Here is a 17,405-nt window from a genome sequence, read left to right on the forward strand (position 1 = left end):
AGGTCACCAAGATGGGGGCAGTGAGGGTGGCTCTCACCTTGGAGTCAGAGGTCGAAGAAGTCCAAGGGCCCTTGACCAAGAAGTAATCCAGAGCAAATAAGCAAAGTCCACTGACGACAAGTGCAGGTAATATTCATGGGAGGAGGAAAAGCAAAGTGCAGGCAGTGGGGGATGCCTTGTTCTGTGTGAGGGTGGGTCCAGCTAAGGATCCCAGTGCGTGATGGGTCAGCCATGAGTCAGCAGGGCTGGGACTCTGGTAGAAACCAAAAGGAAACAGTGACAGGGGATGGAAACCATAATGTATTATTTCTAATGTGTCGTGTCCAGTGGAGGGGTTCGGTGGAGGCCTCATAGTGCACCCAATATTGCAATGGAAAGACAGCCCTGGGCCTGGAGTCAGGAGGACCTGGACTGAAATCTGACCTCAGGCACTTCCTAGCTGTGTGACCCCGGGCAAGTCACTTAACCTCTGTCTGCCTCAGTTTCCTTATCTGTAAAGTGGAGACAATTATGTCGCCTATCTCCCAGGGTTGTTGTAAGGATCAAATGGATCATATTTGTAGAGGGCTTAGTGGAGTGCCTGGCACATGGGAGGGGGCTATACAAATGTTAGTTGTTATATTAATATTAATAACGACAATAATTATTCACATTAGATTTGGCCAGGAGGAAGTGCTGAGCATGGGAACAGTATAAGCCAAGTCATGATGGTTGGACAGGGAGATGGTGAGCAGACCCAGTTGGCAAGAGCACGGGACTGGGAAATTAGAAAGCTGAAGCCTAAATGGGGAACAGTGAGAGGTCTGGGCTTCAGAGGATCCCAGATTTAGCACTAGAATGGACCTTAGAGGCTGTAGAAACCTACCCTCCCATTTTACAGATAAGGAAACTGAGGCAGACAGCGATTAAGTGACTTGCCTGGGGTCACATAGCCAGGTATTTAAGGCTCCAGGTCAAGCACTCTATCCACAACCTGCCACTGCCTCTTTGGGCTTCCGGAGGTTTGATCCTTTAAGGACTAGGGAGGTATTGAGAATTTCAGAACAGGTATGTGGGCATGATTGATTGATTGACGGAGATGATAAAAGAAGCATTGTAATCAGCACCTTGGAGAATATGAAGGATTTCCAAGAGAGAAATGCAATGAAGAGGGACCCTCATAGGCGAGCCTTTGCCTTATTCTTTGCCCCAAACCCCCTTTCCCATCTGAATCTAAGCTCACTGAGGGCAGGATTTGCTTGGCTTTCTTGTACTTACATCCCCAATGCTTAGCACACAGTGCCTGGCACACAGTATGTACTTAATACATGTTGTTCATTTATCCTTTCAACAGGTTGGAACTAGAGGAAATGCAAATGTAACGTTAGGAGACTTGCCTTAGACAGGAGTGGAATGGGTCCCAGGGTTTTTTTAATAGCATGAATTCTCATTATTTCTAGAATGACTGAGGCATGCTCTTGCTGGGACATATGGAAGGGATAAGGGAGCCTAGAAGGTCTTGGTTTTTGGCTTTGTGTCCCCAGCCCTTATCTCAGTGCTTGGCTCATGGCAACCACTCAATGACTGTTCTTTCATCCACTCGTGATAATATTTAAGTTACAGGATATTAATATTTATATTATCTAATAACACTGATAATTGAGTTGATAAAATAAACAATGCTTAATCACAATATATCCCTGGCCAAATTTTCATGGTGCCTGTAGGTCCATGGGGTACTCACTGTCTTTCTCCATCCCACAAACCCAAACTGTCCTGTCTTCTTCCCTAGCTGTTTTCATTTCCTCATCTTGCCTCACCCCTATAAACAGATACTCCCCCTAATCAAAGGCCATTCTGCTGCCTTTCCAGACTGTATGGCAGCTCTCCTCTCCCAGTCATCTCCAGTGGGATGGAAAGAAAAGGGGACCTCCAATCAATCCTGCTTGTTGGAGCACATGACCTCTGACAGGATTGCATTCCAACTCTGAGCTTTTACCCCCTAAGCCACGACAGTACTATTTCTCTTTCCTGTTTAGGTGAACATTTCTCCATTATTTCTGGTCTCATTGGCAACAAAGTTGAATTGGAGGTAGTTTTATGCTGTTTGCCTCTGGCTGTGGGTGCCCTGGGCACCGCCAAATTTCTAGTTACAGCTTCCCTTCTTCAACCATAAATGTTCTCACCATTGAGAATGAGAAATCAGGAAATGGTAGCTGACTATATTTAACTGGGAGAGGAACTGGGGCTGAGCCAGTGGAGTCATGTGGGGCAAAGGTCAGAATGCGGGTCTCTGGTTTCCGTGTTTGACTGAACTTTACTAATTGCCACGGAATAACCGCTTACAAGGGGAGCATTTTAGAGAGGAAAATTGTGGGAGAAAAATGTAAAACAAATGTAAAGTTAAAAGTGTCCATGCGAGGAAGTAGCCCTTGAAAATCCTCCATGGACATTTGGGTTTTCAAGGCTATGCTCAGGTTCACAGGAATAACACAAGTCTTCTTTCCACTTAGTTGAGTAACCAAAACACCTCCCCAATGGAAAAAAAGCATGGGCCTGTGGAAAATGGGCTTGATCTCAAAATCAGAGGAAATGGGTTAAAATCCCGATTTTGCTATTCAATAGCTATGTGGCCTTGGGCAACTCACTTAACCTATGGGGCCTCAGTTTCTTTATAAAATGAGAGGGCTTGGATTTGGTCTCTGAGGTCCCTTGCAATTCTGAATCTATGATGCTATGATCTTTGGGTCACCCCTAGTGGTGTGACTCAGTAATTTTTCATTCTTACCAAGATGAAGAAAAGTAGGATGGAACTATGGTTAAAGAACCAGCTTGAACCCTGACTAGCTGCATGACCCTGAGGAAGTCACTTAACTCTGTTTACCTCAGGTTCCTCATCTATAAAGTGACCTGGAGAAGGAAATGGCAAACCACTCCAGCATATCTGCAAAGAAAGCCCCAAAGGGGGTCATGAATAGGTGGACATGACTGAGAAAAACTGAACAACAAGCCAGCATGGAAGTCAGGAAGAACTGCGTTTCAGTCCCACTTCTGATATAGCCTGGTGATGTTTGTGCTGGTTATGGACTTTGGATGGGTAGGTCACCCAACTCCTCAGCATCCCCAGGTGACTCTATGAAGGGAAGAAGGCAGATTTATAGCTGGAAGGGAATTCAAAGACCCTCTTATAGTCCAATCTCTCATTTTACAGGTGAGGAAACTGAAGCTCATAAAAGTAAGGTGACTTAGCCAAGGCCATACTGTAGCTGCTTACACGCGCTGTTGGAGACAGTTATACGGATGAAATCTTATGTCCAAATACAAGACAAAAAGATAAAGAATATTAGTTCAGTGTAGAGAAGACAGTGTAGGCTTTCAGGTCAATGAGCCCCGAAGAGACAGCAGCTCTGGGGCTGCGAGAAAAGCACTGAAGGTGAAGTCTCAAGACCTTGGTTCAAATCTTGGCTTTACTATGTGCAAGCTTGGGTGACTTGGGATGAGTTAATCATCTTCCTGTGCCTCGGTTTCCCTCATTGTAAAATGAGGGAGTTGGACTAAGCAGCCTCTGAGGTTCTTTCCTGCTCCCAAGTCCACTCTAGGAATAATAAATTTGCTCTCTATATGGCAAGCAGCTTTGGTCTGAGGAGCTCAAAGCATGCTGGGTAATACACTCTCACATGGAATAATGCATTTGCTCATCACAGAGGACTTTCTGAGATGATGCAGAGCAGCATGATGAATTCCTGAAAATATTAAAACCTAAAGGAAAAAGAACCCCGGGGGTGAAAACCCACTCTCTGTTCAATACACTCCTGGATGTACTGAGAATCGCTCTTCTCTCCTGCCTTGGAGTCCACTACCGGAATGACACCTCTAATTGTTTGGTTTCCTTCAAGTCTGAGTCTCCAGTGCTTTTATTCTTTCTTTCTTTGCTAATAGTCTGAGTCTCCCCATCCTGCATCCTTAAAGCACTATAGAAATGTGAGTCATTCAATATGGTGGCTGCCTACTGCAAGGATATGATGACAACAGGAGGGATGATGACTGATCTTTACATCATGGGAGTGAATGGCTTGCCCAGGGTCATGTAGAACTTACCCCTAGCCCTCAGTATCCTTAGTCCTCACCCTCTCTCCTTTGCTCCTGTATTATTGGAGCCAGCCTGGCCTGCTGGGACTGGAGTCAGGCCTTCACACCAGGGTCTTTCCAACTCTGAATCAGCAAACACTACTTTACTGGAAGAGACCCCAGAAATCATCTAGTCCAGCCCTCTCATTTTACAGATAAGGGAACCAAGGCCCAGAGAACTGAACTGACTTGAGATGACATGGTTCACCCAAGGTCACACAGGTAGAAAGTATCAGAGGGGAATTTGAACCCAGGTCCTCTGACTTCAGAGCCATGGCCCTTCCCACATTACCCAGATATGCTTGGCTTTATTTCAGAAGAAATATAAGAGCCACTTACGTCGTAATACATGTGCTGCCCAGGCCAATGCAAGGCTTTCTTTCGGGAGTCAGAGGGAAAGTCCAGGATTTCATGTCGATACGGATTACCTGAAAATCCCAGGGAAAAAAAAAACAAAACCCAACACTCAGGTGCCAGTGTAGACAGAGGCTGTGGGATTTTAAAGTCAGAAACAATCAGGTAGAATGGGGGAAGTTCATAAAGTTCATAAGCTGGATAAGTCACTTTACCTTTATGTCAATCTTCCAGTGAAGATTGACGTGATACCTGTTTGTAGAGTGTTTTACGGACATGATCACATTTGGTCCTCACAACAACCTCTGAGGTAAGTGTTGTGATTATCCCCACTTCACACATGGGGAAACTGAGGCTGGTGGGAAAGGGCTTCACAAACCTTAAAGAATCATAGAAATGTCAGCTCTGCAGTGTGGTAGGACTGTCCATGAGAAAGAGAGAGCACACAGTGGCAATGGGAGTGATAACGGTTGACCTTTATCTCACGAGAGGTGAGGTTCTATGATAAAGCACACATCCAAAAGAAGTTGGGACATCCTGCTCACCTCCTGATACAGAGGTGATGAAACTTAAAATGCTGAAAGAGAGGAACATTTTCAGAGAGGGCTAATGTGACAGCTTGGTTTGGTGAATCATGTGGTTATATATTGAAGATCTTATTTCTCAGGGTTTTTTATTTGCTCAATGGGAGGATGGGTATTGGAAGGACAGGTTAATTAAAATGCTTGTTAATTGAAAATATGAAATAATAATGATAAACTTTTATTTTTACAAAAAAAGTTTTTGGCCTCATGGAATTTTATAGTTACTTTTTCCACCTGAGAAACTTTTATCCATTCTTCTTAAAAGAGAAAAATAAATACCAAGCTTTCGCTCTTTCTACTGATCACTCAAAGAGAATGGGGTGGGTAGGAGTCTGTTTAGATACTCTTTCTTACACTCAAGCTTTCTTTTCAGAAGGAATCAATTTTCCCTTTCTTCATGCATCACTCTTATAAGCTTTTATTAGAATGAACCAGATCCTTGACCTTCCCCACATTTTCATTACTTCTAGAGACAAAACCAACTGCTTTGTCCTTTCCTAATGGAAATCTTTCCTAACTTCTTTAAAGCCTTTTGTGCCCATCACGAGCTCTGTCTCTTGACATGATTTCTTCTCCAAAAGTTTCTTGGAACATGTTAAATGTCTCAATTGCAGATATTAAAGTTTCAAAAGAAAACTCCCCTGGTTATTAGTCCTTTGTCCCAAATAAAGGCTATTCATGTTCAGCCAGCACAAACACCACACTTGTACTGAATACAGTGGTGATAGAAAGACTGGAGGCCAGCTCTAAGAGCGTGGCTGCTGATATCCTATTTCCTCTTCTGCTTATTCAAGTCACAGAGAAGAATTAGGCTCATTATTTTGAAGTCAATTCTCCTACCTCTTGAGCCCAGCAGTAGTGAGTACATAGCAAACACTCAATAAACATTTGTTGGTAGATGGGCTGATGAGAAAAATACTTCCTAGAACTTGGAAGGGAGGTCAAGGCTGGTCACATCAACGTGAGATAGGTTTCTGAAAAGTAGTCCACGTGGAGATGACAACTAGGACAATGAGAACATGAACAATGTGGGGCTAAGCCTTGGGGAATAAGCAAAGTTCAGGGGCAGGTAGAAGACAAAGGAGGCTGATTTACGGAGGAGAAGGATAGTAAGATCAGAAGATCAGAGGCTTCCAGCCAGCCTTACATGGCCTCTGGTCCGAACCCCTGAATTTTACAGATGGTGATACTGCACCTCAGAGAAATTAGGCGATTTACTGAAGATCTCAGGGATTATAAGTGACCAAGGCAAGTTATTCAAGACCAAACAATTTGACTCCAACTCTGGGGCTTTTTTTCCCCTATGGCAGGAGAGGTTTAAAGAGGAAATGATGGACAGAGAAGTCAAAGAGAATGAAGACTGAGAAAAGACCATGTTGCTCCTTATTTGGTAATTAAGAGGTCACTGGTGACTTTTGAGAGAGTATATCTGAGGAGCAGGCAGAATGGGTAGCTGTGGGGAGATGAGTCAGACAGCACCATGGACAGTGCCAAAAGGGTGGGCTGTAGGGAACCAGTCAAGGAAACTCTGAAAGCGCCCTTGGAGCATTGAGAGGAGCCAGATAGAAGGGAAGAGAGGCAGCTTGGTGAAGTGAATAAAGAGCTGATCTTGGAGCCAAGATGACCCAGGTTCAAGTAAGTCCTGCCTCTGACACATACTGGCTTGTGTGACCTTGGAAAGTTTCTTAAGCTCCTCTCTGTGCTCTGTCTAGACAACAGGGCAGGTACTAATCTGCATTGGTAGAGGAAGTGTCTACCTTGAGAACTCCCTATGCCAATGCAATCACATTCCAGTCCCTATATCTATAGATAGTGGGGAGGGGTCTGGAGTGCTTTGGGATCAGGCTGGTCCATAGATAGTGGCAAGAAGAGGATGTGGAAAGAATGAGGAAAACTTCACCTGCCAGGTGGGCTACATCTACATTTCCTTTATTAAGCATACCACCACCTCAGAGCCTCTTGTTACACCAGAGAGACAACAAAAGATATTTTTAAGAATCCATGTTGTAGAAAGGATTCTGGGTCAGGCCCAATGAATATTTGGAGTAGACAGCCTTCAGAGGTTCCTTCTAACTCTGAGATTCTGGGAATCTGTGACAGTCTTGCCTCTACCACTAGGTTGCTGTGTGATCTTCAGCAAGCCACTTTCCTTCTCTGAACCTTAGCATCCTTAGCAGCAAAACATAGTGTTGGACTCAATGATTTTCAAAGTCCTTTCCATGTATGACTGATTCCATGAGTCTATTTATCGGACAACTAAGTCTATCCTCAGCACCACAGGGTGCAGTTGATGTGGTCTCTGCCCTCAAGGATGAGTGGAGTGGGGGTGGGGGTGGGAGGAACATGTATGGAAAAATGAGAGAACAAGGTTGATCCTAAATTCAATGTATGTTGTTGGACAGAAATGCAAATTAGACAGCGAAGAGCACTTTCCCTAGATGTCAGCAAAGAAATCTTTACAGAGAAGGTGGGCTAAGCCCCAGGCTTTCATACCTCAAGGTGGCTTATGTGTTTGGAAGCAGGCAAGGCGGGCCACTGAACTCAAGATGTATGACCCATGGAAAGGGTCCCACTCTGACAACTCACCCCAGCCAGGCTTTTAGGGATATAAAGCAACTCATAGGACAACAGAGTCCATGGAATACTGTTTTATAATGAACATCTTCCTGAATGTTTCAAGGATCAGCACTTTTGTCTGTGTGTATCCTCCCTGTCCCAATCCAGTGCTGACTCTTCCCTGTTCTGGATGCACTGCAGAGGCCAAACAGCCCATCACTTTTTGCTGAAGCTGGTGATAAGGCTCCTTGGGGTTAGCCTCATCCTTAGAGAAGATTTCGAGAGGCAACCTGGTATATTGGATAGGGACAGGACCTGGAGTCAGAAAGATGTGGGTTCAAACCTTGCTTCAGACATTTGCTGTGACTTGGTGCAAATCATTTTTCTGGTCTGAATTTTGCTCATCTGTATGATGAAGGGCTTAGACCAGATAACGTCTGAGGCTCCTTCCAGCTTTGGATGTGTGATACTAGGGGACCTCACATGTCTCCATCCCCTCTCTGGGATTCAGTTTTATAATAAAAATAAAAATACTAATGACATTTATATAATACTTTAAGGTTTGCAATCACTTTACAAATGATATTTCATTTTTATCCCCACAACCCTAGGAGGGAGGTGCCCTTATCGTCTCCATATTTCAGATGAGCAAACTGAAGCAGACAGAAATTAAGCATCTAGGGTCACACAACTGGCTAGTGTCTCAAGCTGGATTTGAACTCAGGTCTTCCTGACTTTAGGTCCAGCACTCTGTCTACCGCAGAACCCGACTGCCTCATTGGTAAAAGGAGGTTGAACTTGTTGGCTCCTGAGGTCCCTTTCAGGTCTAGAACTAGGATGAAGTCATCGAACACATCAGAGCCACAGTTTGCTCATGTATAAAATTAAACGAGTCAGACTAGGTGGCCTCTGGGGGCCAGCTTTGGATCTGGGATCCTTTCAAAATGGACCGCAGTCTCTCAAAGCCGGTCCCGTGCCTTTCTAGTCTGGCGTAGGACCTATCAGAAGCTACATCCTGCTGGCATGGCCCTTGGCAGCCCAGGTCCAAGGCCACACCATGAGGAACCATGAGAGTGGAGGGATGGGCTTCTGATCCAAGTGACTGGACAGGGAGGACTGGGTCCAGCTCAGCCCACGCCAATCCATACATGCTAGGAGCTTCCTTCTTTCAATGCTGAGTCAAAAACAACAACCCCAGATTAAAGCAATAAGACCATGCTCAACATTCTTTTACCTTTTGTTTCCTTCAGAACGATTGTTTCATACGGCCCCGTGGGCATGGAAGCAGGAAAAGGCTGCTTGGCGCTCACAGCCAGGCCGGTGTTCATGTCCTTTGGGGAGGTGAAGCTTGGGAACATGGCGCACCGAGAGATGTGGGTCTGATAGGGGTGTCCAATTGGAAACCCCATGTTCAGTGGCCTTAGGGTTAGTTTCAGCAAAAAGAAGAGGAGGGAGATCAAAACAGAATGGAAATGAATACATCGATAGCATTAAGTCTGCTGTTGTCCTTGAATGGCCTGGCCTTCATAGGCATGGGTTCTAGTAACTTCAGCATAAATTAAGGAAAAATCATTTGTTTTTGAACTAGGCTGTGTTTACTAGTAGACCCCATTCTGTTCAACACAATTCAACAAACATTGATGAAGCCCATGTTGGATGCAAGGGTCTGTAGCCAGGCAATGAGGACAAAGACAAAAAAGGGAGCAGGGGCAATGCCTGTCCTCCAGGACCTTACATTTGCATGTGTGTGTGTGTGTGTGTGTGTGTGTGTGTGTGTGTGTGTGTGTGTGGTGGGGGGAGATTTACAACAGGTACACAGGTAACTAAATCTAGATTCTAGTATGTAGTATACTAGTATAGTATGTAGTATACTAGTACGGTATCTAGTAACTCAAAGCTACCTCAAGGGAGAAAGCGTGCATAACTGGGGAGAGATCAAGACAAATCTCAAGGCAAAAATCACCTCATTTTATTTAACAAGAATGCTGTAGATTTTTGGCTGCTACAACATAGGCAGTGGTACATGGGAAGAAAATGAAATGGTAGCCCCGGGGGAGGGGGCCACCCTTTTTTTTCTTTCGAAAAATGCCAATCATTAGTGGAAATGGAAGTAAATAAAAGGGAGAAAAGCCTTTGTTCCAACAGCCTTAACATTCTTCCCAGCTTTTCCCTTAGCTGTGGGCAAGGTTGGCTACAGCAGAAAATGGAGGCCATTTGCTGTGAGCTTCCTCGGGTGCCTCCTGCCCCTCTTTCTTCCTTCATCTCTGTCTCTCATGACAAGGTGGCTTTACCCCTGACCAAAGCCAACCCTTCCACCTGCTCAAGCCGTTCTATTCTTCCTGTGTCAATTCCTCTGCCATTCCCCAAATTGTCATTCATTTTCCGTCTCTCCCTTTGTACTGGTTCATTTCTTCCTGCCTACAAAGATGCCTATGTCTCTTATATCCTGAGAAAACCCTCCCTTGAGCCTTTCATCCCCATTAGGCATCAATATACCTATGTCTATCTATCTATCTATCTATCTATCTATCTATCTATCTGTCTGTCTGTCTATCTATCTATCTATCTATCTATCTATCTATCTATCTATCTATCTGCCGTTTGTAGCGAAACTCCTTGAAAAGAGGTCTACCACTGGTGCCTCCACATCCCGTCTTCTCACTCTCTTCTTAAGCCTTTACAATCTGGCTTCTGAATTCATCCTTCTACTGAAACTGCTCTCTCCAAAGTTACCACTAATCTCATAATTGCCAAATCCAATGGCCTTTTCTCAACGCTCATTCTCCTCAACCTCTCTGCACCCTTGGCCACTGATGATCTCCCTCTCCTCCTTAAAAATCTCTTCCCTCTAGGTCTTCAGGACACCCCTCCATGCTGGCTCTCCTCCTCTCTCTCTGATGGCTCCTTCTCTGTCTCCTTTGCTGGATCCTCCTCCAGATCACACCCTCTAGTCATAGGTGTCCCTCAGAGTTCTGTCCTGGGCCCTTTTCTCTTCTCTCTCCATATTACTTCACTTGGTGATCTCATCAGCTCCCATGAAAATGACCATCTCTTGCTGATGACTTAGATTCACTTTTCATGTCTTAACCTGCTAACCTCCCATCTCCCATCTCCCATCTCCAACTGCTCTTCAGACATTTTGAACTGGATGTCCAGTGGAATCTTAAACTCAATGTGTCTAAAACAGAGCTCATTATCTTTCCCCTAAATGCTCCCTGCCCCCTACCTTCTCTGTTACTGGAGAGGGCACCACTATCCTCCCAGTCCGCAATGCTCACAACCCGGACTCCTCACTCTCTCTCACCGCCATCTCCAACCTATTGCCAAGGCTGATTATTTCTACCACGGCAGCATCTCTCGAATATGCCTCCTTCTTTCCTCTGACACAGCCACCCCTCTGATGAAGGCCCTTATCACCTCCTACCTGCACTACTGCACTAGCCATCTGGCAGGGGCATCTGCCCATTTTGAATCTCTCCCCACTCCAGGCCATCCTCCATTCATCTACCCAAGTGATTTTTTCTAAAGTGCTGATCCAATTATGTCACCACCACCCCTTACTCAATGAACTCCTATCACCTGGAAGATCAAACAAAAAAGTTCTGTTTGGCATTCAAAGTCCTTCCCAACCTAACCCCCTCCTCCCTTTCCAGTCTTTTACAAACTTACTCCCTGATAGATACTCTTTGATCCAGTGACACTGGCCTCCTGGCTGTTCCATGAACAAGACACTACAGTGCTCCATCTTATGAAAATCCTCAGATCTCTTTGTCTAACGGTCCCCCATGCCTGGAACTCTCCCTTTTCTGCTCTGACTACTGGTCTCCCTGGATTCCTTTAAGTCCCAACTAAAATCTCACCTTCCACAGGAAGATTTTCCTAGCCCCTCATCATTCTAGGGCCCTCCCTCTGTTAATTATTTCCTATTTATCCTGTATATAATTGGCTCTGTGTTTACCTGTTGTGTCCCTCACTATATTACAAACTCCTTGAGGGAAGGGATTGTCTTTCACCCCTTTTTATATCCCCAGCACTTAGCACAGTGCCTGGCACACAGTAGGCAACCAATACAAGTTGAATGATTGATTGGGAATGAAGGGAAGCCCCCTGCCTCCCAAGGCCTCCACTGGCTAGCCCCTAGCCTTAGCCTGCCCTGTGAGCTTTTTAGAGATATTGCCATTCTATTAAAAAGAAATTGGAAAAGCTTCTAGCAGGGAAATGTCTGTGGAACCTGTCAGCACTACGTGCAGAATGCTAAAAAGAAGAGCTGTCTGCCTGAAAAACAGTCCCATTTTTCCATGTTGATGCTCTTCATTCTGTTAATTGCAGATAAGAAGAGGCTTGGAAATATTATGATTGGCTGCTCAAAATGATTTTTTTAACCCTGCAGACCTTAATTTTCAGGCTCTTTAAAATATGCTCTGTGTCAAGAAACACTTTACCAAAAAGGGAAAATTCAATTTTCATTTGCCGTTGGTTGGGTACTTAATGGGAGGAAAATCACTTAGAGTGGTAAATAAAGACTTTCTTAAAAAAGAGCCCCCTACCCCCTCCATGCACATAACTGCCCCCCCCACCAGCCTGCCCCCACCCCCACCCCCGTAGGGCAGGGGCTGCCTGGCAAGCCACCCAACATTCTGGATTGGGGTGAGCAGAAGAATACTCACTCTGCTATGGTATTGGGTGGTTTAGGAAGCCTGGGAGAGAAAAAAAGGGAAACAGAACAAAATGACATTAAGGAAATGAGGTTAAAGGGAAGCTTTTTAAGAAACAAATCAATCTTTAAAAATCAAAGAACAAAAAACAGCCAAGCACTGACCACACCAAACAGTCGGCGTCACGTCTATTTGCAGGTGGCTCAGAGGCCAAGCTTTGCCCTTCCTCTCTTCTTCCCCTGGCTTCCATTCTAACTGGAACAATCCACTACCCACTCTGAAGGGAGAGTTTGGCAGCTACCTTCTGTCCCTGAGATAATCACACTCTGGCTTCTGGCTATCTCTGGTCTTACTATCAGCCAGGGCTCACACTGTGCCAGGGACTTGGAAATCCTGTGATTGTGTGGGCCTGGCTTAGGTTCATGACCTCAAAGGAACCTGTGTAAGCCTTTGCCCTACTGGACAGGAACTGTGAAGGCACCTACGTCATCACATGATTTCCCTCATCTCCAGATGATGTAATGGCTGTCATTAGTACATGCTGATCTGGGAGGCTCTGCCCCCAAGCCTTCACTCCCCCTTCCCAAGCCCAACCAGCTGAGCCCAAAGTTGGTCCAGCCAAAGGTTCTGGAGCTGTGTTTATATTCTAGGAAATCTGGCATGGTTCAAGATCTGACCAATATAGCTCTCATTTAGAGGAGGCTTTATTTAAGGTTTGTAAATTTGATTGGCAAGACAGCCCTGGGAGGTAGGCCCTCTTCTTACTCTCTGGAGGAAGGAAGTGGCTTGCCCGGGGTCACCCAGTTAGTAAACCCAGGAGTCCTTTCCTAACTCCAAGCCTAGGACTCAGCCCACTACAGCTACAGCCTGCCTCCTTTGGACTTTAGCTCAACAACAAGAATGAGTCTGTGTAAATATCGGTAGGATAGGGTACGTGGAAACAGGGGTTAAGGTTTATTTTTCTGTTTCCAGATTTTAAAATGATTTGAGCTCTTTTTTTCTTAAACATACAGACACAGACAGACGCAGACACAGAAACACAGATACAGAGTTTCTTTAAAAAAAAAACCTCAAAATAACACCCTCCCCCTAAATTTGATTTTAAAGGTTGTAGCATGGAAAATGCACTTTGAACTTGGGGTCAGAAGATTTGGATTCGAATCATCAGCTTTACCCCCTAATACCTTCATGAGCTCAGGCCAGTCACACGCCCAATAATGCCACCCCCTTCCTGTCCCCTCCATCTCCTGACTCTGCTGGCTGGATGTCCCCCATGCTTGGAAATCTGTCTCTCTTCTCTTCTTTACCTTCTGGCTCTTTTCAAGTCTCAGCTAAATTCCTGCCTTTCACAAGAAGCCTTTTTCAGCCCTCCTTAACCTTACTGCCTTCACTCCAAGACTACTCTTAATATATCCTATATATAGCTGGTTGGACATAGTTCTTTGCATATTGACTTCCCCACTCAGGGTGTGCTGGTATAAATATTTAACAACCAGCTGCATGACATACTGTTAAGTTTAATCTGTACCACTTTCTTAAGTCTAGACAATCAATAAAACAATAAATCAAGCGCTGATTTGTAGTATTTGTCAATTTCTGTGGTGTAAATGCTCATGCTGAAAATTTAACAATTGGCTCTCTGGCTCCAGCTGGCTCTGGAACACCCTTGTCACCATTAGACCATGAGTTCCCTGAGGGCAGAGGCTTATTTTATTTCATTTTTGTCTTTCCTTGTATCCTGAGTGCTTGGTGCAATGTCTGGCACAATAGCTCGATAATGCTACCTGACTGTATCTTCCATATTCTCTCTTGGGGCCTCAGTTTCCTCAGTTGTAAAATGAGGAGAATCAGACTTGATGACCTTCCAAGTCCCTTTCATCTCTAAATCCACATGATCTTATGACAGTCATTGCAGTGGCTTATTAAGATTAAACATGGTCTGGACCGGTTTTTGTGGTGACGGGAAGCTATGATGAAGGAAATGCTCCTTCAGGGTATAATAAAAAACTGTTTCGCCACTTATTTTAGAGTAACCTAGAGAAGTAAGAGGTCAAGTGACTTGACCAGGGTGACACAGTCAGGACACATTAATGATAGAGCTGGAACCTGGGTCTTTCTAACCTCACTATCCAGTATACCACACTGCCTCTTAAGGTTCGATTCATATTCTCTAACAACAGCAGAAGAAATGCACCCGAATTTAGGTGTAAATAATACCAACTGACATTCATATGGCAATTCAACATGCAGAGGGCTTTAAATACAGGCTCCCACTGAGCTTCTCTCAAGGTCATTACTACAGGGCTTGTTTTTCTTATTTTACAGATCAGGAAACTGAGGACCAGAGACTGGTCTGTGGTCACACAGGTACTAAGTGTCAAAGATGGGATCTGAATCCAGGTCCTCTAGCACTCTCTCACTAAACCACAGAGCATTCTTCCATTTATAAATGGACTATATTCTCATCCTGTTGGGCGTTCAAACGACAAGTGTATCTTGGCGCTGGGTTAATTTTCTATTCCATCTGTGACTGGGATGTAAAGAGCTCCCGGTAAGGAAACTCCCTCTAGCTATGTTACTATCCAAGAAAGTCTCTTTAAAATACTTGGGCCAGGCTGGCAAATCAAACTGAAAATAAATTGGATGCCGTCAGTCAGCTAAATACCCAAAGCACACTGCAAACTCCCCAAATGATGGACTGCAGCCCGCAGAGGCTCAGACAGCCCATTTCCTGAACCTAAACCAGCTCATCAATTTTCCTGTCCTGCTGAAAGATTATACATCTGCTTTGCAAGGACCAGACTCAGGCAGCCCAGCATCCCTGAAAAAAGTAGCAGGACCAGTTGCTCATTGCATGTGCTTCTGGTGCCCTCCAGTGGCCAATGTCGATATTGACATTTCAATTTCTCAAAAAAGTTACAAAAGATGTTTCAAATAAAAAAAAGAAACAGACACTTTACCCTAGAACTTTAGAATATTCAAGGTGGAAGGGCCTTTGGACAACTCTGAGAGATTCTAGATTTAAAAAGTGTGCAAATGCTAACACTACACATTGGTTTTGGAAGAAGGTAGAAGGCAAGGTGTGTATCTATAAATATGCATGCATTTAAGCTGTGAAAGCTTAAAACCACACTAAGATTTCTGGGACACCCTGCATATTAAAAGTGATAACAAAAATAATAATCTATTTATTTACTAGCGTGGAGCAGCAACCTATGGAATTTGCTAACCCATGAAATCACAATTTAGCTAACCCCCCAAAAAGGAACCCCATAATAATTTTATTTCTATTTCTGTGTTCACTTAAGTCTTCCTGTAAGAATGATGAGCTTTTCTACCTAATTAACAATAAAATAGCTTACTTTTATTTGGGATATGCATATGGCATGCCACACACACCCTAAATAGTTGTGTATAAAAATAGAAAATAATATCTACAAGAGAAGGCTAAAAGAAGCCAGAATATTTGGGCTGGACAACTGGGGGCTTTTAGCATAAAATGAAGCAGTTAGTCAGCAAGCATTTATAAGGCCTTTGGTCCCTGAGATAATCACTCTCTGGCTTGTTGATGTTTGCCAGGGCTCCTCCTGTGCTGGGGACTTGGAAATCCTGTGACATTTTGGGTCTGGCCCAACCTCATGACCTTAAAGGAGCCTCTCTGAGCAGGCACTTGTCTACTGTGCCACGTGATACAAAGAAAAGGGAAAACCCTGATCTCACCCTCAGGGAGCTTGCAGGCTAATTGGAGAGACAACTCATAAATAACTGGGCTCATGCAAGATAAATTAGGGGCTCTTAGGCCAGACACAAGGAAGGACTTTCTACCAGCAGAATCATGCTATATTGGAATTCCAGCTTGTTTGTTCCACAGTCAATCTTCTGTCTGAGATGGATTCAATAGACGTCTACAAAAGAAAGGTAGGAAGCAGATGGAGAATCATGAAGTTATCACCTGCTTCCTCAGGTCTCACAAGAAGAGACGATAGAACAAGGCCTAGAATCCAGGATCCCTGACCCCAGTTTGGTTCTCTTGTTCCTGTACCAGAAATGACCGGGATAAAAGCCCTCTGACCAGGAATCAGAGCTCCTAACATGCCACTCCCAAGCTATTTTCTGATGACTATAAATGATCTGACATTCTGCTTATCAACTTACAAATTCCCTTTTTTAGTCGTCACTTTTTAATCTCCTAGAAGAACATGAAACGTTTGTGCTACACAGCGATCTCCCTCCACCCCAGAAAAGCTTCCAGCATCCTCACAGCCGACTAAAACTTACAAGGAGTCATTGTTATAAAGGTTACTCTTCTTGTTCTGGGTCACATGATAGAACTGTTGGATGGGAACACCTCTGAAAGAAAAGAAAAACGTTTGTTTAGTTTTAGAGTCCAACCCACAAGGAGCCCTTTTCTCAGTCCTCGGAGAAGAAAGTTGTCGGAACCTCACCAAACACATGAAAATGTTCATTTCAATCCATCCAACATGAGGCATCTTAGTACATGCCAGAGACGGTGCTAAGGCCCTAAGGTCCAAAGACAAAAGAGTTCCTCCTGCCCTCGAGGAGGTTACATTCTCCTGGGCGGTGGTATATGCCATGAAGACAAAGGTTCCTGGGAATTCGAGCAGTGATAAGTCATTTTAGAGCAGGGCACGGTATCTGCCAAGTACCATTTTCTATCGCTTTGTCTGCTCTGGGTTTTCCATTTTCTCAGGGATTCTATATTTGCAGGATAAAAGCTAACGGGTAAATGATTTTTTATTGTGCTGATGTCGCCTTCATTTCCAAATGTGCAAGTGAATTGTTTTTAAAGTAATGATTTTTTTTAGTTATTTTTTTCAGCAATTTGGCAATGTGGCACCTAAACTCACAAAATCATAGGGTCATAGGTCTAAAGATGGAAGGGATCTTGGAGGTCTTATCTTATCCAACCTTTAATTTTGACAGATGAAGAAGCTGAGACCCAGAGAAGGTTCAGTGACTTGCCCCAGGTCACTTGCCCAAGGAAGTAAGCAGTAGAGTTGCCACTTGAACCAAGGTCCTTTGCCTCCAGATCCAAAGTTCTTTCCATGTACCACGTACCACATGCCACGTACCATGCTGACTTCATTGCATCGTGCTTAAGTCCTTCTTCTCTTCAAGGATTTTTGCT

The 17,405-nt window shown here is 44.3% G+C and overlaps 1 protein-coding gene across 1 annotated transcript in view; it reads right to left on the minus strand.

The window, feature by feature from the left end:
- The window catches only part of C5H7orf31 (chromosome 5 C7orf31 homolog), a 42,970-nt gene that overhangs the window by 11,894 nt on the left and 13,671 nt on the right, over window positions 1-17,405 (minus strand). Inside the window, exons 4-7 of the mRNA XM_036758748.1 lie at window positions 16,535-16,606; window positions 12,269-12,298; window positions 8,836-9,020; window positions 4,447-4,535 (exon numbers count right to left, since the gene is read on the minus strand). Coding sequence (XP_036614643.1) covers window positions 4,447-4,535; window positions 8,836-9,020; window positions 12,269-12,298; window positions 16,535-16,606 — 376 coding nt within the window. The remainder of the gene's footprint in view (window positions 1-4,446; window positions 4,536-8,835; window positions 9,021-12,268; window positions 12,299-16,534; window positions 16,607-17,405) is intronic.

The sequence above is a fragment of the Trichosurus vulpecula genome, chromosome 5 (assembly GCF_011100635.1).
Source record: "Trichosurus vulpecula isolate mTriVul1 chromosome 5, mTriVul1.pri, whole genome shotgun sequence".
NCBI classification, from domain to species: Eukaryota; Metazoa; Chordata; class Mammalia; order Diprotodontia; family Phalangeridae; genus Trichosurus; species Trichosurus vulpecula.